The 23840-nt window shown below is 37.0% G+C and overlaps 1 protein-coding gene across 5 annotated transcripts in view; it reads left to right on the forward strand.

Annotated features, from left to right (window-relative positions):
• The window catches only part of GEFmeso (Guanine nucleotide exchange factor in mesoderm), a 477799-nt gene that overhangs the window by 434408 nt on the left and 19551 nt on the right, over window positions 1-23840 (forward strand). For all 5 annotated transcript variants that reach the window (XM_067774213.1, XM_067774212.1, XM_067774214.1 and 2 more), the window contains 5 exons: window positions 7272-9399; window positions 11405-11599; window positions 17829-17994; window positions 18072-18225; window positions 23662-23804. In XM_067774213.1, the coding sequence (XP_067630314.1) occupies window positions 7272-9399; window positions 11405-11599; window positions 17829-17994; window positions 18072-18225; window positions 23662-23804 (2786 nt within the window). The remainder of the gene's footprint in view (window positions 1-7271; window positions 9400-11404; window positions 11600-17828; window positions 17995-18071; window positions 18226-23661; window positions 23805-23840) is intronic.

Consider the following 23840-nt stretch of genomic DNA (forward strand, 5'->3'; position numbering starts at 1 on the left):
TGCACATTTCCGACGCCCCAGTTCTCCGTAACTTAAGCTCCCCCCACCCTGTGCCTCAACAATGTATGCGCTGCTCATTGAAGAGTGCCAAGACAATTTAAAACCCATCAGCACGGAGTGAACAAATTACTATTCAAATCAATTGGCCAACGCCGAACCCTCAAGCGAATTGAAATTGGTTAATGACATAGGATGATGGCTATGAAATTGATAGCATCAATGCAGGATTGTAGCAACTTACGTGAGTTTGTATACATATGTATTTGTGGTTTGCTTGTCAATGTTGGATGCGTAAGAGAGCGAAAGTTGTTGATGCCAAATGCAACGAATTGTTGTTATAATTATTGATTTTACTTGAATCCTTTAGGGTGAACACGCATTCAAATATATCATCAATTAGATATGATTAAGTGAGTATATTATGCAAATAAGTGCGCACATACATACATGTATTTACATATGTACACAGGTATTGAGAGGTGCGTTTAAGTCGATGAATAGGCTGATGAACTTATTGAAGGGCTTTTGTCTCTGAGCACAAATGAGTTTAATTTGATTAATTGAAAATATTAGCTAGACATAACAATCGATTAGTATTGCTTTGTTGCAAGTTGCACATTCGTTGTGGCATTATGTAGTCTATTAGAGTCGCGCAAGACGAAACCTTGCCAACGGAAAGTTGATAGAAAAAAAGTGGATTGTGTGTGCAACAGGACGCTCAAAAGGCGGTTTGAAGTAAATTTGTTTCTTTGTATTTTTTTTGTTTATTAACAAATTCCAATGCCTTACACTTTTTCAATTTGAGTTCAGTTGGCTTCGATATTCGAAAAATTATAATCAAATACTGGAATTACCAATTTAAATTAAGATAGAAAACATTCATAATATCAGAAAATTGCAATTGATGTTCAGAAAGGTGCAATTGAAATTCACAGAGTTATATTCAGAAATTTCATTTTAATTTCAGAAAATTACAATTCAAGCTTAGAATTTTTATTCGAACTTCAGAGTTTTCCCTATTACTCACAAATTTAAAAATAAAGCCCAGAAATTCTATTTAAAATTCAGAAAATTCTACTCCAGAATTCAAATCAGAATTTGTATTAAGAATCTCCATTTAAATTACAATTCGAGTTAAAAACTTCCCCGTATGTTCAAATATTTAAAATTACATTCAGAAAATTGCAATCAAATTTCAGAAAATTATAATTATATTTAAGAGAATTACAATTTATTTTCAGAACTTTTATTTGAAATGGCGAAAATAACCATTCAATTTTAGAAAGGTATAACACAAATTCAAAATTTCTAACAAAAATTCATAAACTTTAAATAAATATTCAGAAATGTTCAGGCAACTAGAATTTATGTATCGAAATTTAGAAATTTTTTCTTCATGCTTAAGCTCAAGTTCAAAAATAAAGTTCAGATTTTCTATTTGAAATCTAAAAATTTTTAATTTAAGCTCAGAAATTTAGAAAACTACAATTCAAATTCACAAAATTATAATTTATAGAAATTCTGTAAAGGTCAGAATTTACATTTTGAATTCAGGAAGTTTCAACTCAAGTTCAGAAAATGAAAGATGAAGCACAGAAAGTTTCAATTATTCATAAAATTTCATATATGTATATACTAGGGTGGGTAAAAAAAAGATTAAGTTTCAGCATTAAATTATATGTGATTCCTCATACGATTTGTTTGGAATAACATTTGTATGATCCACCATAGTATTTATATAGAAGTTTTTTTGATATTCCCAAAAGTATGCGACTTCTTGAAAACGTCTGCAAAGAATTATTACAGAGCTTCGCAAGACCAGGGCTCATCAATTAAAAAAATCGGATAAAAATCGTAATAAAAGTGTTGCAAAAGACTGGTTCAAAATTTGAACATTTTATTGAGATTATATCGGGAAGCATATTTTTTTCCACTGCAAATAAACAAAAAATCAATCGAAATCGTTTTTTACAATTTCGTTACTTGAAAACTTTTTTTTTTAATTTGTCATTATTTTGGCTTTTAGAAGTTCTATAATTCCAACATCAGGGATTAAAAGACCACTATCCCTGATGTTGTTTTATAGTTTCGGCTGCTAGAGTATGCCCCTTTAAGTATGCTCCTCGTTTCCCCAAACAATGTTAGGGAAATTATTAAGTGCTAAAGAGTTTCTTAGCCTTTAATAATGATATAAAAACTGTATAAATCAGCTAAAAAATAAAGTTACAATAAAACTACAACTTTGGCTGTATTTGCAAGAATAAAAAAACTGAAAAATATTTCCCAAGACCATCTCAATATAAGCTTCAAAACTGTGTTGAGTCTTTTGCAACTTCTTTATTTTATATTAAAAATTGAGAGAACTGGAAAATAGGAAAATTGTGAACCAGGTGCAGTTCAATCAAACTTTAAGAAAATGAGTTCCAAAATTTTGTTCTGTACAAGGGAGTTTTTAAAAAGGCTTCTGAGAAAGAATTTTCTTCAAGCACATCTTACTTACTTACTTAATCGGCGCTTAATCGTCTAAACGGTTATGGCCGTCCAACAAGGTGCGTCAGTCACTCCTTCGCTCCGCCAACCGGCGCCAATTGGTCACACCAATGGAGTTTAAATCATTTTCCACCTGGTCCTTCCAACGGAGTGGGGGCCGCCCTCTACCTCTGCTTCCATAGGCGGGTTCAGATAGAAACACTTTCTTGGCCGGAGCATCGTCTTTCATTCGCATAACATGGCCTAGCCAGCGCAGCCGCTGCGTTTTAATTCGCTGGACTATGTTGATGTCTGCGTATAGTTCGTGCAGCTCATCACTAAATCTTATTCGCTACTCGCCATCGCCAATGCGTAGAGGTTCATAAAGTATCTTAGACTGGAAAATCTTCAATGGTGGACTGAAAAAATGGCTTCCCAATATATTTAGATAAGCTATCAGCGCGAAGCACTTAAAAGAATACACCCAAAAAAAACTCATGCAGTTGATACGAATATAAAAAATACGAAATCAACCCCCAGGAGGCAAACAAATTGGAGTCACTGACTTCTACCTGCCAAGGAAAGCACACAGCCAAAGACTCACTTAACGAGCGCATTTCACGAATACATACAAACTGAATACCTGCTATAAATACGACGTACCTATACGAATAGACCAGCCCAATGAAATACTATAAAAGCTTAAAACTAAACACAATCACGATATAACGAAATTGAACAATGAAAATGGCACAATGCGTCAGCCGGTTTGGCTCCCTACCAAAATTTACAAGGGATGGCGAAATATTGTTGAAAAGTAATTCCAATTTTATCATTTGACTATACGAATCCTTTTTTTCTTTATTTACTTAATGACAAACCAAATAGCCTTACCAAGCTTCTTCCCCTATCCCCAGCACACATTCTGGCAGCGCATTCTACGCGATCAATCAGTCGTGTTCTACAATTTTCGTGCTCAATCAATTTTTGCTCTGATTCCAAACCACTGCCCTAAGAACAAACAGCTCAATATTACAGAACTTGCAGTTAAACATGCAACACATCAGTTAAAATTGGAACTAAATGCAAATGGTTTTTTTGTTGCATGCAACACACGCTTCAAAGTACACGAACAAACTACAACAAATCAGTCAGACTTACTAACTGATTGACTGCCTGACTCATTGGCATAAATGTGCTGTTGCATGTTTTTATACTCAGTTGAGCAGAGCTCACAGGTATAAAGGAATCGAGATAGATATAGACTTCCATATATCAAAATCATCAGTATCGAAAAAAAATTTGATTGAGCCATGTCCGTCCGTCTGTCCGTCCGTCTGTCCGTTAACACGATAACTTGAGTAAATTTTGAGGTATCTTGATGAAATTTGGTATGTAGGTTCCTCGGCACTCATCTCAGATCGCTATTTAAAATGAACGATATCGGACTATAACCACGCCCACTTTTTCGATATCGAAAATTTCGAAAAATCGAAAAAGTGCGATAATTCATGACCAAATATGGATAAAGCGATGAAACTTGGTGGGTGAGTTGAACTTATACCGAAGAATAGAAAATACGTGAAATTTTGGACAATGGGCGTGGCACCGCCCACTTTTAAAAGAAGGTAATTTAGAAGTTTTGCAAGCTGTAATTTGGCAGCCGTTGAAGATATCATGAAGAAATTTGGAAGGAGCGTTACTCCTATTACTATATATATGCTTACTAAAAATTAGCAAAATCGAAGAACGAACACGTCCACTTTAAAAAAAAATTTTTTTTTAAATCCAAATCTAAAAAAAAAAGTTAATATCTATTATGTCAAAATTCAACTCCAGTAATGATATGGACAAAATACAAAAATAAAAGAAAATTTCAAAATGGGCGTGGCTCCGCCCTTTTTCATTTAATTTGTCTAGAATACTTTTAATGCCATAAGTCGAACAAAAATTTACCAATCCTTGTGAAATTTGGTAGAGGCTTAGATTCTAGGACGATAACTGTTTTCTGTGAAAAAGGGCGAAATCGGTTGAAGCCACGCCCAGTTTTTATACACAGTCGCCCGTCTGCCCTTCTGCTCGGCCGTTAACACGATAACTTGAGCAAAAATCAATATATCTTTACTAAAATTAGCTCACGTACTTATCTGAACTCCCTTTATCTTGGTATAAAAAATGCCCGAAATCCAACTATGAACACGCCCACTTTTCCGATATCTAAAATTACGAAAAATGAATAAAATGTCATAATTCTATACCAAATACGAAAAAAGGGATGAAACATGGTAATTGGATTGGTTAATTGACGCAAAATATAACTATAGAAAAAAACTTTGTAAAATGGGTGTGACACCTACCACATTAAATAGAAGAAAATTAAAAAGTTCTGCAGGGCGAAATCAAAAGCCCTGGAATCTTTTCAGGAACACTGTTCGTGGTATTACATATATAAATAAATTAGCTGTACCCGACAGATGATCTTCTGGGTCACCCTGATCCACATTTTGGTCGATATCTCGAAAACGCCTTCACATATACAACTACCACCACTCCCTTTTAAAACCCTCATTAATACCTTTAATTTGATACCCATATCGTACAAAGACATTATAGAGTCACCCCTGGTTCACCGTTATGGCGATATCTCGAAAAGGCGTCCACCTATAGAACTAAGGCCCACTCCCTTTTAAGATACTCATTAACACCTTTCATTTGATACCCATATCATACAAACAAATCTAGAGTCACCCCGGGCCAACCTTTATGGCGATATCTCGAAAAGGCGTCCACCTATAAAACTAAGGCCCTCTCCTTTTTAAAATATTCATTAACACCTTTCATTTGATACCCATATCGTACAAACAAATTCTAGAGTCACCCCTGGTCCACCTTTATGGCGATATCTCAAGGCGTCCACCTATAGAACTAAGGTCCACGCCCTTTTAAAACACTCTTTAATACCTCCATTTGATACACATGTCATACAAACACATTCCAGGGTTACCCTAGGTTAATTTTTCTACATGGTTATTTTCCCTTATTTTGTCTCCATAGCTCTCAACTGAGTATGTAATGTTCGGTTACACCCGAACTTAGCCTTCCTTACTTGTTAAATTATGGTGAATGCAATGAAATTATGTTGGCATATGTGGCAGTCAGGTGAGCATGTTACAAATGCCACATAAATTAGTGCAGCGTAATTGATGGCATAAATGGTAACAAAAACAAGCAATAAAAATAACAAAAAAATATATGTATAATTCAATTTCTTTGGATTGGCATGAGTGTATTTTTCTAAACTTTTTTTTTCGTCTGACGAATAAGTTCACGTCCATTTGTTGTGTGCACGACGCTGCCATATTGTATGTAGTTGTTGTCGGAAAGTAAATTCTGCAATGCTTTTACAATAACACAAAATATCAGTGGCAAAATTTATCAAATTCTTCTTGTAAATTCATCTTAGAAACCCATTCTCAAAAGTCTCAAATTGGCCACGAAAAAACTCCCAAAATTTTCCGAAATAATCCCGAAATAATCTGGAAAGCGATCTGGACACGAAACACAGATAATGCCGAAATTGTCATGAAACGTTTCGGTCATATAATTATGAAAACAGCCACAAAAATGATCCACACTTTTCAATATATACCTCATAAGTACCCAAAACAATCCCGAAACGGTCCCTAAAATAGTTTTGAAGAAATCTAGAAATAGTTCCTAAACGACTGCGAACACAATCCTTAAACGGTCCCGAAATAATCCTGAAGTAATCTAGAAATAATTCCGAAATGGCCCAAATAGTCCTGAATTTTTCTCGAAAATTATCACCAATTAACTTTTAGCCAACCCGAAAATTATCCTGAAATAGTCCAAAAATGATCCCAACCAACACCGTAGCGCTTACCCCGAAATTATCCTGTAAGTAAGCCGAGAATTGCTAACTTTTCCAAAATTATTTAGACCAATGGTAAATAATGGTTAATTTGAGTTGTTGGGATATCTCGATGTTTCGATATCGGAGTGACTAGACGTTACCTTGGCGACTCAAACACACCAGATTGGCTGAGCTTATTTCGATAAAACTAAACTATGTATTATGAGGAATCTACTGGGCATAAGACAGAGTATAATCCTGAAATAGCCCCGAAAACAATCCCTTGATGATCTGGAGATAGTCCCTAAATGATCCGGAATCGATTGATTTTATAATCCAGCGAATCAAAACAGTGGCTACGCTGTGTGGGCCATGTTATGCGGCTCCGATGCTCCTGCCAGGAGGGTATTCTAATCAGAAACCGCCAATGAAAGCAGAGGAAGAGGGCGGGCCTAAACTGCGGGAAAGAAAAGGAGAGAAAGGATTTGAACTACATTGTTGTTACATATTGGCGACGGATAACACGGGAAAGAAGCGACTGGGTGATTTGCTGGAAAGCCGATTAAACGTTTAAGTGCCAATAAATTAGGAAACTGAATTTGTTTGTACTGTTGTTTGGTTTCTAGGGGGCTAGATGATACATTACTATGAAGGTGGTCAGGTTTGCTGAGGTTACTTGACCACCTCTTTAACATATTGGTAGAATGAGTAATTTAAAAAAAGAATTCACCACCAAAAAAGGTCCAATTTAATTAATTTTCAAATAATAGGCAACACTGCTCACAACAAAAATAAGCACAGTCATGTACACGATTTTTACATTAGAAAATCATTGTCAATTGTATGCAAATCATGTTCAAAAAATCTGTACGTAAAGGTGACGCATACTAAACATTTCTCTAATTTTTCTCTATTTCATCCATTGCAGGTAGCTCCACAGAGTTAGCACCATCGCTATTGGGCATATACGACACATTGACAAGTGTGCTGGATGGAAGCAACCAGAATAGCAGCACCACTAGTAATAATAACAACAACAAAAAGTCACATATTATTGAAAGCTGCAGCAGCAGCAACAAAAATGAAATCAGCGGCAGCAATGCTGATAGCGTTAACGGTAAAACGAGTGGTGCCAGTAATCACATTGACTCGCCAACGCTCAGCAATAAGAGCAATCGTAGCACAAATTTTACTTCCGACGAAAAACTAAACGACGACTATTCAAGTTACTTTGCAGACTACAGTAATAGCAACGACAACAATAAGAATAGGAGTAATTGTTTGGCAGCAGATGAACGACAACAGCAAGAGCAACCAACAAATTTGACAGCACCACAAAAACGTCAATCAGCGGAGCAAACGCTTGAAGCAGCAAATGCAGTTTTAAATAGTTCTTTACAAAGCGGTGTCAACAGCACATTTCAGTTACTCAACCACGCTTACAGCCAAAGTAATACCGGCAGCAACAACAGCCACATCGTAAAACACAGTTACACGAAGAGTAGCCGTAGTCTCACCTCACTCTCTTCGTCTTCATCGTGTAGTCAACGCAGTTGTAGTAGCGGAAGTTCTAGATCGCACTCGGTACGCGAATCCCCATACGCTCACAATTCCGGCAGCAACTCTAGCCTTAATAGCCCGAGTAAGCACCGAAACCAAATACGCATTCTCTCGGCTAATGTGCAACGTATCATAACACACTCAGATGCTGAGCATGTAGAAAGTGTTGACATTGATGCACTGCAGAAACAGTCAGTGCATTTGCCTAGCCCATTGAACTCACCGGTGCCACAACATCGTTATATTAAGAAGAAGGTGCCTCTACCAAATGCGACCTCAACACCGAATGGAGTGCATAAAGTAAAGCTCTCACACATACCGCTGTCTAAGATTACCGGCAAGTTGACGCAATCGGGTAACGAATTAGTTGAGACCTTCGATTCAAGTTCAGAGTACTTGGATGCGCTAAGCTTTCAATCTTTCAATGAAGCAAAACCTGCACGTGGTGGAAAGAAGCCGCCTCCTACTCCAACTGCGGTGAGTATACCAACTTTTGACAGCCGTGTGGTTGATGGTGAAGTGACACCAACAAATAATAATGCGAACACAAACGAAACACAGCGAGTTTTTAACTTTAATACTTCGTACAAATTTACACTGCCGAATTATGAACACCAACAAGAAAGTATTAAATTGATTGAAATGGAGCAGTTAGCTACCACCTCGGAAATGCTGAATGCTGCCAGAGCTACTTCGCCGCCAACAGATTTACCACTTAAAGTGGAACAGACGTCAAACAGTCATAACACACACAACAATAATCACCACAATGATGCACAAATCAACAAACGGCCACTACCACCCTCCAAAGAGTTTATTGCCACAGCGCCTTTGTCACCCTGTGAAATTGTTGAGGCCTTAAATTACCCATTGCTCACAAACGACCTCAAGAAGCTCACACTTAACGATGAGGATATAATGAACTCATCTATGACTAGTGTTGAATTAATCGAAGCCACTAGTAAGCCAGTGATCTCTAAACCTTTAGTACGCAGCTCTTCGGCGGCATGTGCATCCACAGTAAGTGCATCACCTATGCTTACATATGCGCGTTCGAAAAGTTTGGCTGCCAAGGCTAATACTTTAGGTGGTGCGGTACCCATCAAATTACCAACAGCACAGCAGTTGGAAGAGCTTGAGGAGGCAAGTAAAATGTCAGCAGAAAGTTTGGATCGTCTAACTGATATTAAGTCAAAATTTTCACCAAAGGAGTCACGCAAGTGCGGTCTTATGTTACCGGATATTGCTAAACTTAAACATCGTCCACTTTCATCATCCTCCATTTGCTCAACATCATCTAGTTCTAGTTCGGGTTCAGATCATTTGAATGGCAAGCTAACTACTGCGTATTTAGCGAGTGTCGAAAGCTTGGCTGATCAAAGTGAAAATGAATCGATGGATCCACATAGTGGTATGAGTGTTTTGGAGCGTGCCATGCTGGAGATGGTAGATTCTGAGCGCAGCTATGTGGAGGATTTGGGACAAGTCATCAGAGGGTAAGTGAGGTTTTAGTTTTTCTGTTATCTTTTGCTTGCTATATCTCAAGCTCTCACTGTTTTCTACTTTAAAACAAGTAAACGTTTTTTGTAAATATAAATAAAAAAATAAAAAATATATATCATTTATATCTGGGTAGTGACGATACTACACTCCGCGCCGGTTAGGGTTGGATTGGTAAGGCAAGGCTACGATTAGCTATTTTGGCCAAGAAAGTGCCCTACACAAAGTTTCTCAGCTTGAAACTAGTTTTGACGGCAGTACTGAATAGTTCTCGCTTAGTACCTAACCAATAGGTTTAGCAATCTACTTTAACCTGGCGATGTCATTAGCGGTGACAACTGTTACAGGTGCATTATTGCGCAACTCGTTGTCAACCGGTTCTAGTTTTGCTTTGACCATCTCTCAACCGGTTACGATTAAGACAATTCTGATTATTGATAAGCGATTGTCGATTACTTTTGTATTCAGAACAGAACGGAATGTAAAATGTCTAGCTCTTGGACTCGGATTTCTTGGAACTGTTTTGTAATTTTACCGCAGTGTGCTGACCAATTTAGTGACTACGTTTAGATGACCACCCACCTTCGAATGTATCATATTGAACGTTTTTGGTTGAATGAAACACAAAAATTTGGCTAAGTCTTCTCAATGCTCCAAAAATACTGAATCCCTGAATTCATCCAAATATTAACGATGAGCCAACTAAGCGCCATTATAAGCAAAGGTGAGGTTTTTTCTCCTCCACAATACATGTGCCTCTGCGACAGTAATCGTAGAATCCAAAGGCCATCCTAGATGTGTGATTACCTATCGAACAGTGTCCAGATATTAGTCTCAACTTATTCACGGTCAAAGAAATATAAGCCAGTCCTTTATCATAAAAAGGCCAACACGCTTTCACAAGAACGTAGCGCCGACTTCTTTAAGATCAAAGTAATGTTAGTGAGTATTTTTTATAAAAAAGGTTAAACAAACCTTGAAGACTGGCACGTAAACACTTCTGTCCACACCACTGCCCAGTTTATGTGTGTTTGTCCTGCTCCGAAAGCAGTTGAATGCATATTTACGTTGGCCGGAGTTAAAGGGCGTAAACGGCAGACTTTATTTAGATGTAATTTCGACCCTGGAATCACTTGTGGTTTTAATTTAGTTAGTCGGTAGAGCTCTAAGAAGCTGCACGAATCGATTTCTACAGTATTAATACAAGGGGCCACTGACTAGCCAATTCTGAAAGTATGAAAACATGACTTCAAAGATATCCTTACGTACCTTCCAGTGACTGCGAAAGAGCTCCGTAATTAAAACAAACGGTCCTAGGAGCATTCGCAATAAACGCTCAAAAGGAAAATGCCTTGAAAATGCCGGGCTGCGATAAAACCTCGCCTCATATGTAGGGTTCACGGATACATTGGGCTAAATACATTTTTAAAGTTCTTTCGGTCTCGGTTTTGCTCATAGTCGAATGCTGGATTCTCCGATTGTTTCTATTAAGCAGGCTTTTTTCAGTAAAACAGTAGACGTTTGTGTAAAATTGTCTTACGGTTTATAAAATCTGTGCGTATTATTAAAATAACAGATATCCGCCAAATTATTTTATAATTGTAGCTCTAAAGAAATTTAGGATCAGCCATAAGAATCGTTATCTCGAAGCACACAGCTTAGTAGGCAGGTTGTTATTAGTCGGTTGAGAATTACTGCTTCTGATGTTGACTCTGTGAAATTTGGTTTATACACTGCATATAGTATGGTATACTTTTAGGCGTCCACGACTTCGATGCTACACTAGTTCCACATGAAACAGTCAGTCTAAAACTTTTTTTTCATCTCAATCAAATCAATCAGTTTTCTTGCAAAATGTTGACTTAATTTTTCCACTGCAAACTTTCGTACTATCTTTACTGTTTTCAAAATCTTCTTTCAATTGTTTTCGGAAATCTTAATGAGATCTTCACGTGAAGGTTGTTAACAAATTTTTTGTTTTTGCACATTTCTTTTTCACAGTTATTTATCGGATTGGAAAGAACGTGCCTGCCTACGCTACGACGAACTGAAAATACTCTTCTCAAATATTGAAGAGATTTATGAGTTCAACTCAACGCTCCTGAAGCAGTTAATCAATTCTGGCATGGAACCGGGAAAAATAGCCAAATGTTTTATAGATTTGCGTGAAAGATTTGATGTATACACAACATATTGGTAAGTGAGAAAAATGCGAAAAAAACTCTTATTAATTAATTGAGCATAGATGATGCCACTAAAAACAAAAAAATCGTTAGAAATTCGTAATGAAAAAGAAAAAAAAACTGTTTAAGAAAATTAATAGCAAGAAAAAAGCGCATTGTCATTCAAGCTGCAGCTCACATACTGCCGGACGGTGTAGAGGCTCTACAAACACCGATAAAATATTTATTTCCAATTTATTCTTGTCTTCTCCAAAGATTCTTTTAGCAAAACGCTAGCTCGCTTAGTAATTTGTGCTTGCGTCGCTGCTGCTTCTGTTGCATAGCACTGTTCTAATCTGATTTTTCTTAGCCGGCTGGCCTATTTCGTGTTGTTGATTTTATTATTTAAAATTCATGCGATTTTCTATTTTTCGCTAGAACTGACACTAAATTAAATTTAAAATTCACAACAAAAGTCATGCAGCCAATACGCCACTACGTAGCCAATCTGTTAACAGAGCATTAAAGTGGAGGACGCATGTTAGACTCTAAAATAAATAGAACAAAAGTGCATACTACTTCTAGACGAACTAAAGGAAAGAAAACTAAGTGAGATTTTGCGGCTGCTCATCTTGGGCATACTTTTGTGGGTGACTTTGCTATAATGTGGCACAGTGAACTTGACACTGAGAATTCAAAAAAAAATTTTATTTTCCGTATAACTTTCAATGAACGACTCAGTTTTTAAAATTTCACTATATACCTGAAAAGCTTCTAGCGTAATTTTATACACAGTTTTAATTAGTTTTTGGTTTTTTGGTTTCTTTGAAGGGGAAAGAGGCTGGGATAAACTAGACTATAAGACTTCGAGTGCAAGGTTTCCTTCCTCATTGAAAGTGCTACCTAATCAAACCTAACCTCCTATAGTCCGCGCATTACTCCGTACCTGAAAAAGTATTTTTCATTACACCGGATGCTCGCTACGTTAGATCTCTGGTTAGGTTAGGCACGCCCTAAAGAGAACTTCCCACACTTTCGCTCGGAGACATTTTTATTCATTGTGAATCTTTGCGGTGGCGCTGGGTGGCGGCACATTCATCCAGCTAGATTACTTCCCAGTAGTCCTCAACGATCAACTTTCTTTCTGGGATGAACTTAAGTGGGAATCTAAGTCGCCTTGTTTGCAGTCCAGGATATCGGCAGACAAAGTGATGAATCGACTCTTCCTCCTCCTTATCCTGACAGCTTCCGTAAAGGGAGCATCGTTGCAATAGCGCACTGACCTGTGATAACCCAGCGATGGTCGTATGAAGCCGTTTGCCTCGCTTATGTCCGTTTCGTAATCTATGGTTACTCTCAGCAGCCCTTTGCTCCCGTGGTGAGTAGTAGATTTCCCACATATCTCCTGACCATTGCTCATCTCTCACTTTCGCAAGTCATTTTATTGATGACACGGTAGTTTGAGGTTTTAATTTTCCCTCTGCTATGGATATATTTACAGAATTATTGTGTCAGCAGCAGCGTTTGGCAGCAGACTTTCTTAAACTATATATGTATGTATATTAATAATATATTATGCAGAGCTTGGCCATCAATATGTTGGGGTCATATCAGTGATTAGTATGGTCAAACCGAACGAGCTTCCACCTTAAGGACAAACCATCTCCGGCTGATAATTTGCCGTATTCTCTAGTCGCAGCGTTGTCCATATGTCCATCACTTCTGGCGCTAAAAGGCTCTCTCGTGTTTATTCAGTTGGCTCTGAATACCTGTACAACTTTGAACAACACCAATAGCAAGGGGAATTCAGTACCAACAGCTGATTGCTTCTTCTTGATAATTTTCCATACAAAGCCTTATGACAAACTGAGAGTTTACCTTGGCTCTTTGGGTTTTAGTTCATTATATTTAAATTTTTTTAACAAGAACTATGAAAATTTGTGTTATAGTGGATCAAAGGAGAACACGGAGCAAGCAATATCTCATATTTTCGCCCAAACTCAACCTTGGTCGTTACCGCATGTGGCCACGAAAGAAGCCATCGCTCTTTCTATCACTTGTGTGGTTTTGGGGGAAACAAATTAGAGCACTTCTAGTCTCATGAGGGAACACTGTGCAATGCTAGAAAGTGCTTTAGACTGCTCACCACTCATCCCAACGAATAAACAAACGAATGATAGCAGAATAAAGATAGGCACGCAGCAAAGTTTAGACAGTCCAGTTACTTCATTTGGCATGCGGCCATCCAAGGAGTTAACCAGCTCAGTCAGCTATGCAATCTAGACATTCATTCAGCCAAACGTATAGGTGGTTAGTTTGTTTGCTCGACAGTTAAGCCGTGGTTACTCACGAACGTACGTAGAAAAAACGTGTCAGCTGACACGACCTATCTTATGAGTGTGCAATGTAAACGAAAACTCACCGACGTGCAACGCCCGTACGTACGTAGCCCGGAACGCAGAAATCAAAACAATTTTGATTTTTTCCGTAAGAACGTGTCAGCTGATCGCTCTCTCACTAGACAGAGTTGCCCAGTAAACTTTTGTGCGCTAATTTTTGACCGTTTGCAGTCTTATACAAAAACACCTAATTAAAGTTTGAAAAATTGTGAAAATAATTCGAAATAATTATGTAAAAGTGCAGATTAGAAATATGTAATCTATTTATATTTAATTAATATATTAATTCCAGCCTTTTACAACATCAAAAATTAAATTGGAAAAAGTTGATGATGTTTCCATAAACATGCATGCAAAATGTTCAATGGCAACAGTGCTTATCTGTAAACAATACACACACAAATATGTTATGTACATGTACACAGACGCACACAATGATTCCTACGGGCTTGAGAGTTCGGTCAAACGTGCTTCGTACGACAAACGGCCGTACGTACGGCACACGTCGGTGGGTAATTGCCGCATTAGACAGGCGTAGAGTGCTGTTGCGCTCGTTGTTACCCCCTCAGCGCGCGCAATAACAAAAATAACTGAAAATTGTTGACTGCCTTAGAAGTTCGTTGCTGTCAAATGCGCCATCTATTTTTCACTTTTTTGCTTGTTATTGTATTTTTTATTTGAAAACTCACAATCTTCACCCAGAGTTGAGTTCTATTGCCATTTAGATAGATATTTGTTCTCAGCGCAATGCAAAGCGTTGACATTAGCAATAAGCCATTTGGACAGTTCTGGGCTAAGCATGCAAAAATGTTTAAAAAGTTTTCGTAGGAGTGATGTGCTATCATGCTGAGTTCATTACGGATACGCCTTTGTTGTTGTTGTTCATATTGTTATTGTTATAACTTTGTATTATCTCTAACACTGTCAGTTAGTTGCGTTCACTCTGACAGTCTAACAACACACGTTTCGATTATTTGATATTTGCAACCAAAATAATGACAGATTTTGTGGCAGGCAACAAGTATAAGAAGTATACTTGAAAGAAAATAAAACCCAATACAAGTAATGACGTTGTCATGATTTGGATTTGCATTCTTTGCTGTTGTCATCATTGCTGCCAGCCACTATTGCCGTCGTCACCTTCACGGTCACCCCTTGGCGGCTCTGCCTTGACTGACATTGGGTCACTTTGGTATTTGACTCCCGCCGTCAAAGTTATTTATCTACTATTCTTGCAAATATTTTGTATTGTTACGGTTCTAGTTGTTTTTGTTGCGATATAAGTTTGCATATTGCACAAGACGAAGTATTGCAATTACTCTTTAGTTGGCATTTGACGCTTTTGATGTGTTTTGACGCTGCCAGAGGTTGGAATTTTTGTGTATGACTTTTGCGATTTTAATGACCGACAAGGGAATTCCCTTTAGTGAAACAATATGTAAATTAGATTAGTCCTTTTAAATCGAACCACCGATTTTATTTTGGCCTGACGGTGATATCAAGGAAGATATCACACATAAGTTCTGGTCCCGTTTAAGACGACTAAGGGATGTCGCACAGGAATAAAATTTAAGAACTCTCTCTCTAGATTCAAAATTTTAAATAAGTGCGATAATATTATATTGGACGTTCAAAAAGAATAGCATTCCCGAGTTTGGGTACTAGAGCACAAAAATTTAATTCATTACTTTGACCCTGCGCGACACTCATTAATCGTGTCAAATTAGGAACGAAGTTTGTGTGTGATATTTTGAACACGGTATTACCGTGGAGTGGGACTGGAATCACCCTATCTTATATATTATTTCTAATTGCTGTTTTTGTGTACAGGTCCCTTTTGCGCTCTTATTTGTAATCCAGATCTATAAACAAAGTTTTGGTTGTAAAGATGGGGATTCGTGCTATTGGCGAGTTGGGGCATAATTAGTCGTAGTGATGGCACTATTGTGAATATTTGATTAGAACTAACACTGCATTAGCAGTTCGTAACATTTGCCAGATGGCAGCGATTTCTGTTGATATTTGATATGAGACTTTATATTTGTCGCGCAAGATGCGCACGGGTCCGGCTTGTATTATACTAATAAATACATTTAATCATTAACAACTATCAAAATAAAAAAAAAATTGATTCAAGGGTTGTGTAGCGCAACCCTCTCAAGGGGTTTCTAGTGCAATATATAGCTTCTAAAACTCAATTGTCAACCTCACCTACCCGTGGCAAATCCTATTTCATCCAGCAAAGGACCGTCAACATCGATAGCACTCCCCAAGGCCTTCGGGGAGTGTTCTAACTGTAACCTTCTGGCACCACGTCTTTTTTAATTATTGCTCGTGATTGAAAGCAGAAGTATTAAGTTCTGGTTACATGAAGAAAACGATCGAGCACGTTTTGTGTTAGTACTCTTCGCTAGCTAAGCCTAGACTCCAGCTATTTTAAATAACACAGATCTACAAGCAGCAATTAAAGGTCTAAGAAAGCTTCTAGTATTTGCCAAAAGGATGGTGTTAACATAGGTCCTGATTTTTTATGGAGTTTTATTTAGTTTTGTCGTTGACTCATTCAGTCTATGTGAGGTCTTTATGGACCGGCTAAACTGGTAGAAAAGCATTGGCTGCCGCATTAATTTCGCTATTGCTACGACGTATTTTATGCAATACCCTTCATTAAGCATGGTTTAAAATCTTAAATACATCCTATAAAGTCAGTTGCACACCCACAATATCGGTTTGGTAAAGCTTAATTTACATAACAAAGACGAACAGATCCAGCAGATGATTTCATGACCCAGCAGATGTTTCGTACCTGCATTTTTTGAAAGAACTTAAAAAACCTCTACTGTTCGCTTGTCCTTTTCCCTCTTTCACATCCTCTGCCATTTCACACTTTTCACACTAGCTGTTCCTCTCTCCCTTTTTGTTTTTCTCTATTTCTTCTCTTCTCTTATTATATCTTCATATGTGTCTCTATTCAGATTTCTCTCCCACCTATATTATTTTCCTTGCTCACTAGAATTTTCTCTTTCTCACTCAGTCTCTCGATATAATTCAAGCAAATCGGACCATACATTATATTTTTAGATTATACCTGTCCCTGTCGCGAAAGTGATATCATTGATTGAGCAAGGTACTTTAGTTCTCATCATTGTCCCTTTTATTCAACTTTCTTTACTCCTTTCCTTTCTTGCCGCTCCTATCCATGTATACTTTTATCTTTCTCTCAGCCTGTTGGACTCACCACCCATTTCTCTCTTATCCGTTGTCCTTCAAAGTAAAAGTCCAGCTGGTATTTTTTATCTCGATCTATGGGCTTCCTAACGAAATTTTTATACTCAGCTGAGCAGAACTCACAGAGTATATTAATTTTGTTCGCATAACGGTACCCCGTAACGGTAGTATGTAATGTTCGGTTAGACCCGAACTTAGCCGTCCTTACTTGTTTTCTATATGTTTCATTGTGAATAGCTGGGTTATGAACTAAAAATCCTTCACAAAATACCTCACAAAATTTCTAATGTCTCGAAATGAGAAGGCATTCCTGTCGTAATAAGCGACTATAGACATTAGACTCGAAAGCTCGAGAGTTCGAAATAGTCATTTCCGAGGCATTTGTGCTGTACAAGGCACTAGTACATCATCCAAAGCACCAGAACGGCATTTAAAACAACGAATTTCCCCTCTACTCTATAAGAAAGCGTGAAAGTCCTAGTACACTTCAAGCGAAAAAATCTTGTTGAAATAAATTAAGTTTTCAAATGCTTAAAATTTTTCACTGACAAAATAAGTTACTTAGAATTCGTAGTTGCAATGAATTTTAAAATAATTTTATTTATATATTCTTTTCTTTCTTTTTGCTTTTCACAGTACAAGCTATCCTGAAGCCATATCATTGCTGACTAAACTGCTACAGGCCACACACACCAACGCACTACTAACGTCCACACAAAAAATGTTGCAACACAAACTGCCACTCGGCTCATATTTGCTGAAGCCAGTGCAACGTATACTCAAATATCATCTGCTATTGGACGTTAGTTGCACAATTTTGCACAAATATTTATATATTCTATGTTTTAAATATATTTTATTTCGCTTATTTTTTTCTAGAATCTACGTAAACATTGCGATGTAAAGGAAGTGTTGCAAGCCTACGAAATCATGCGACAAGTGGCGCGTCATATCGATCAGGTGAAGCGTAAGTTGGAGCAACAAATAAGAGTTAAAGAATTATCGGGCATATTGGATGGGTGGTTGGGACCAGGTCAGTGAAATATGTGGAATTTAAAAAAAATAAGATTGATAATGATTTTAAAAACCTGTTACCAGTTGTGAACAACAATTCAGATATTCAAAGCAAATAATTCCGATATTGGATTATACAAAAAACAGCCCAGAAATAATACCGAAACCATTAAATAATTCGGAGAGAGTTCTGAAATTATTCCAAATGGTCCTTAAAATAACCTTGAAATAAACTTTTATCCTGAAATATTTCCTAAACGACCCTTAAAACAATTCCGAAATTTTCTCGAAAAAATCTATAAAAATTCCGAAACTACCTTGCAATAGTCCGAAGGTCATCCTTAAGACGATTCCAAAATGATCCCCTAGTAAACCCGAAAACAATATCGACAATCCCAGCACGACCCGAAATCGTTATAAAACAAACGCGAAAAAGTTGCCCAATAGATAGGAAATGATTCTGAAAACAATATCGAGATTACCTTTTTTTCACTACGTGCCTAGGGTCTTGAGATCAAAACGTGGACCCGGGTACCCCTAGAATGTGTTTATACAATATGGATATCAAATGAAAGCTGTTGATGAGTGCTATAGTACAGGATTATTTTCATACAACTGGGAGGCTAGGGTCTCGAGATATAGCCCAAAACGTGGACCCGGGTACCCCTAGAATGTGTTTATACAATATGGATATCAAATAAAAGCTGTTGATGAGTGCTATAGTACAGGATAATTTTGATACAACTGGGTGGCTAGGTTCTCGAGATATAGCCCAAAACGTGGACCCGGGTACCCCTAGAATGTGTTTATACAATATGGATATCAAATAAAAGCTGTTGATGAGTGCTATAGTACAGGATAATTTTCATACAACTGGGAGGCTAGGGTCTCGAGATATAGTCCAAAACGTGGACCCGGATACACCTAGAATATGTTTTTATATTATGGGTATCAAATTGAAGCTGTTGATGTATGCTTTAGTACAGAGTAAGTTTTACACCGCTGAGTGACTAGGGTCTCGAGAGATAGAGCAAAACATGGACCCGGATACCCCTAGAATGTGTGTGTATTATGGATATCAAATGAATGCTGTTGCTGAGAGCTCTAAAGTTCATTGTGGTATTCGGTTTAGTCGCATCAACCTGGCAAAACTGATAAATATGCATGCGAAGCCGAAATAAAGACAAGAATTAATAATACCCACAGACCTACATATTTACATACGTCCTCGATTTGCCTGAAATTTCGTATATAAATTTGCCTATATTAGTATTTACGATGCTTTTTTCCGGGAAGTATACCAGAGACGGGCTGGGACTGGGATTTGGACTAGGACTGGGACTGAGACTGAGACTCGGAGTGGGACTGGAACAAAATACATACCACCCTCTGGGACTGGCAATAAGAGATGAAGAAGAAGGAGAAAAACTTGACTTAATTTGTATTACCGAAACGTGGTTCAAATCTGGCGTTGAAGACCATTCATATTCATTAGATAAATATGTATTGCTGAGAAATGATAGGAAAAATTAAATCCGTGGTGGTGGAGTTGCTATATACTGCAAAAATTTTCTGAATCCAAAAGTAATTTATCGCTCAGACCATACCAGTGAGGTAGAAAGTATATTTATTGAAATAGGCGATGCTCGGACTAAGTGTTTTGTGGCTTGTGTCAATAGGTCAAATGGCTTAACATGCTTATTTATTAAACTCTCTGAATATGCAATAAATTATGAACATGTCATCATCTGCGGTGACTTTAATATTGATATCCTTAATAAAGATTCCCGCAGTAAGAACCTTTTAAGTAACTTTCAGGCAAATGATGTGTGCATTGTGAACACATTCGCGACCCGTAACATAAATCATATTGACCAACTCCCCATGGATGTTATTTCTGACCACGAAATGTTATTTTTATCGTATGATCTGAAATTCAACGTAAAAGAGCCCGACTTTGAATTGACCTATAGGAACTATAATGCTGTAAACCTAGATAAGCTAAGTAATTAGGTTGCTTTTCTTGACTGGAATGGATGCTTTTCCTTCTCTAAGTTAGACGAAAAGTTGGAATATTGTCAATCACCTTTTTAATAGATATGCTCCTCTAAAATCCGTTAAAATCCAAGGTCATAAAAAACCATGGTTTTCAAATGAAATTTTGAAGCTTTTAAGAAAAGGTGAGAAAGCTTATAGAGAATGGAAGCAATTGCCATATGAAAACAAATGGGAAGCCTATCGTCTTTTGCGCAATCAAGCTACCTTATGTATCCGGAATGCTAAGGTGGCATATTTGAATAATAAATTTTATGCAAATTTGCCTCCAAAAATGTTATGGAAGAATCTTCGCACTTTTGGAGTATCCAAAAATGATAATATACAATGCAAATTTGACCCTAATGTCATGAACTCACACTTCCTGAATGGTAATATAAGCGATAACAGTGTAAATTATAATGATGATCATAACACCAGTTATGAATACAGTAAGATGGGTAGTATAGGCAGAATATTGATATTGATATTTTTGACTTCTCAGTTGTAACCGAAAGTGATGTCTTAGATGCTATATTTGACGTTAAGTCTAACGCCGTTGGAGTCGTTGGCATCAGTATACGATTTAATAACCTTATACTTCCATTTGTTACAGCTTCACTAACACATATTTTTAACTTTTCAATTATGTCCGGTGGGTTTCCAAGTCAATGGAAAATAGCTAATGTTATCCCTATTCCTAAAGTTAAGTCTCCATGTTCTTCCAAAGAATTCAGACCAATTAGCCTGTTGCCAGCCTTGTCTAAGGTTTATGAGAAGCTATTAGCTGAGCAGATAATTGATTATATATATAATAATAACTTACTATCTGAGGACCAGTCGGGATTCAAGAGAGGACATAGTTGCGCTACTGCCATGCTTAAGATTATTGAAGACATACGCCCTGCCTATGACCGTAATGAGCTTACAGTACTTGTACTTTTAGATTTCTCACGAGCTTTTGACACAGTTGACTTCAGAATACTTCTTCATAAGCTGGAAACAAACTATAACTTCAGCTCTTATGCTATAAAGCTAATCCAAAACTACCTCACAGCTCGATTTCAGCAAGTTCAATGCGGTGATAATGTCTCAAACTTAAAACTTATAATATCTGGTGTCCCACAAGGATCTATTTTGGGTCCAATATTGTTTACAGTTTTTATTAACGACATAGTTCCTTGTTGCCAAAATGCCAAAATACATCTCTACGCGGACGACACACAAATATACTTGTCACGCCCTATTGGGCTTACCGGAGACTTGTTCGTCAGGCCGAATGAAGACTTATCACGCATAGGAAATTGGGCTCGCAGAAATAAGTTATATATGAATGCAACGAAATCTAAGGCGTTAGCAATATCAAGCGCAACATGTGACTTGAACAGCCTTCCTGAAGTTATACTTACTGAAGACAAAATATTCCAAGACGTGGTCACCAATTTAGGCTTCAGAATTAACTCTGAATTAACTTGTGTGGACCATGTTAACCTTATGGTCGGTAAAATGTATATAATACCCTTCGAAATTCGTACAGAACTGCCTATTTACTACCACGTGAAACAAAAATGAAGCTGGTCAAATCTCTTATAATTCCTCAAATTTCTTATGGGGAACTTATATACGGTAATCTTGATTCGTCTTCACATAATAAATTGCAGCTTGCCTTAAACAATGCTGCCCGTTTCGTTTTTTCTAAAAGGAAATTTGATCATATCTCTTCATATGCCGTACAAATTCTCGGAAGTAATGTTAATACCTTCTTAAAACTTAGAAATCTATGCTACTTGCATAAGCTACTTCATTCCAAAAATCCCCCTTTTTTATTTGAAAAACAAAATTTGTGTCAGTCGACTCGGACCCTAAATCTATTGGTCCCTAAGTTTAAATATACAACATCCTCAAGACTGTTCTCTGTCTATGGAACTCACTTCCCTCCAAAACAAAAACTATTAAAAAAGCAGGATGTTTCAAACTAGCAGCATTTTCTTTTCTTAACTCTTAAGTTACTCTAAATCTTTGAAGTTTTAAGTGAATGTATGATAATATATACTATTGAAAATTTGTATGTATTTAACTTTTCTGTTTTATTATGTTATGTTATATCTTTAGATGAATAAGTAAATTTCTTTTTGTAACATTTCGGTATAATTACTTAATCGGATTGATGTACTGCCTAAAAGACTAAGTCTTCCTTGTACAAACACTAAATAAATAAATAAATAGAAATAAAAGCATATGCCCGAAATAATCCAGGTATATTATCTTCAAACAATACCACTGTGATCAGAAGTTAGTATCGAAATTATTCTGAAATGACCACGAAAAAAATTTGGAAAGTATTTGAAAATAGTTCTGAAATGGTCTCAAAATGGTCACGAAATTATCCCGAAACAGCTTCAACTGTACACCGAAACTGTCCGAAACTATCCTAAAATAGTTTCGATATAATGCAAAAAATAGTCCTAGATGATCAGATAATAGTCATAAAATGACCCCAAAAATAATTTCGAAAAAATCCCGATATAATTCGGAAAAATTTACGAAATAGTGATCACGAAGCTATATCTAAATGATCACGAATTAGTCTGAAAATAATCCTGAAATCAATTCTGAAATAGTTCCGAACCGAATCCTAAATATTCCCGAAACCAGTCCTGAAATGGAGACAAAATTATCCAAACAAAGCTTCGGAAAATATGAAGAAAAGCATACGGCTGTGATCAGAAGATAGTCCAAAGTCCGCAAAGTATTTTGAAATTCGTTTAAAATGATCTAGAATTGGTCACGAAATGATACCGAAATGAATTCAACTGTTTCGCAAAATAGTTCCGAAACTATCTTAGAACTGTATCGAAATGATGCCAAAAACAGCTCCTACAGTTGATAGTACCGAAAATCATTTCGAAATGATCTTGAGATAGTCCCAAAACAATCCCGCTGCTCACATTTTCAAGTTTCTTAGACCTCAACCTATATGACAAAGAAACCAAATTTGATCAACCAAGGTCACATAGACTCATAGTACTCATAAAGATTTGATAAACTAGAGGTTTCCTAACGGAAGTGAAATGTTGCGTGGATATGCCCACTTTTTCAAATTATGAGTTCTCGATTTATGTGACCCAAAGACTTCATTACTCAAGGTAAATATATGGACTAGTAAGATGAAGTATAATTAAAAAGTTCTATCCGCGAGTGCGCCCTTTTCTTTTTCTAGCCTGCTATCCGTTCCAAATTTTATCCAGCCGTTCTGGCGTGATTGACTCCAATGTAATTAAAAAGTAACTGTTTCTAGAGGGCTTCATACATTTGGATCATCAATAAACTTAACTTCTTTTATATGTACTTATATTTATATATATATAATTTTTGTTACGTCATTGTAGTTATGCATTTATATCTACTAATTTTTTTCTAGAACTCACAGTTTTGGGCGAGCTTCGTCAAGAGGGTCTCCTAATGGAGCACAACAAACCACGCATGGTCTTTCTATTCGATACGATGCTGATTATTACTAAACCTAAAGAGGACACACGTTTACAATTCAAGAGTTACATACATGTAAGTGGCAAGAAACACATAAGATCTGAAATAAAA

This window comes from Eurosta solidaginis, chromosome 3 (genome assembly GCF_040869045.1).
Source record: "Eurosta solidaginis isolate ZX-2024a chromosome 3, ASM4086904v1, whole genome shotgun sequence".
Lineage (NCBI taxonomy): Eukaryota > Metazoa > Arthropoda > Insecta > Diptera > Tephritidae > Eurosta > Eurosta solidaginis.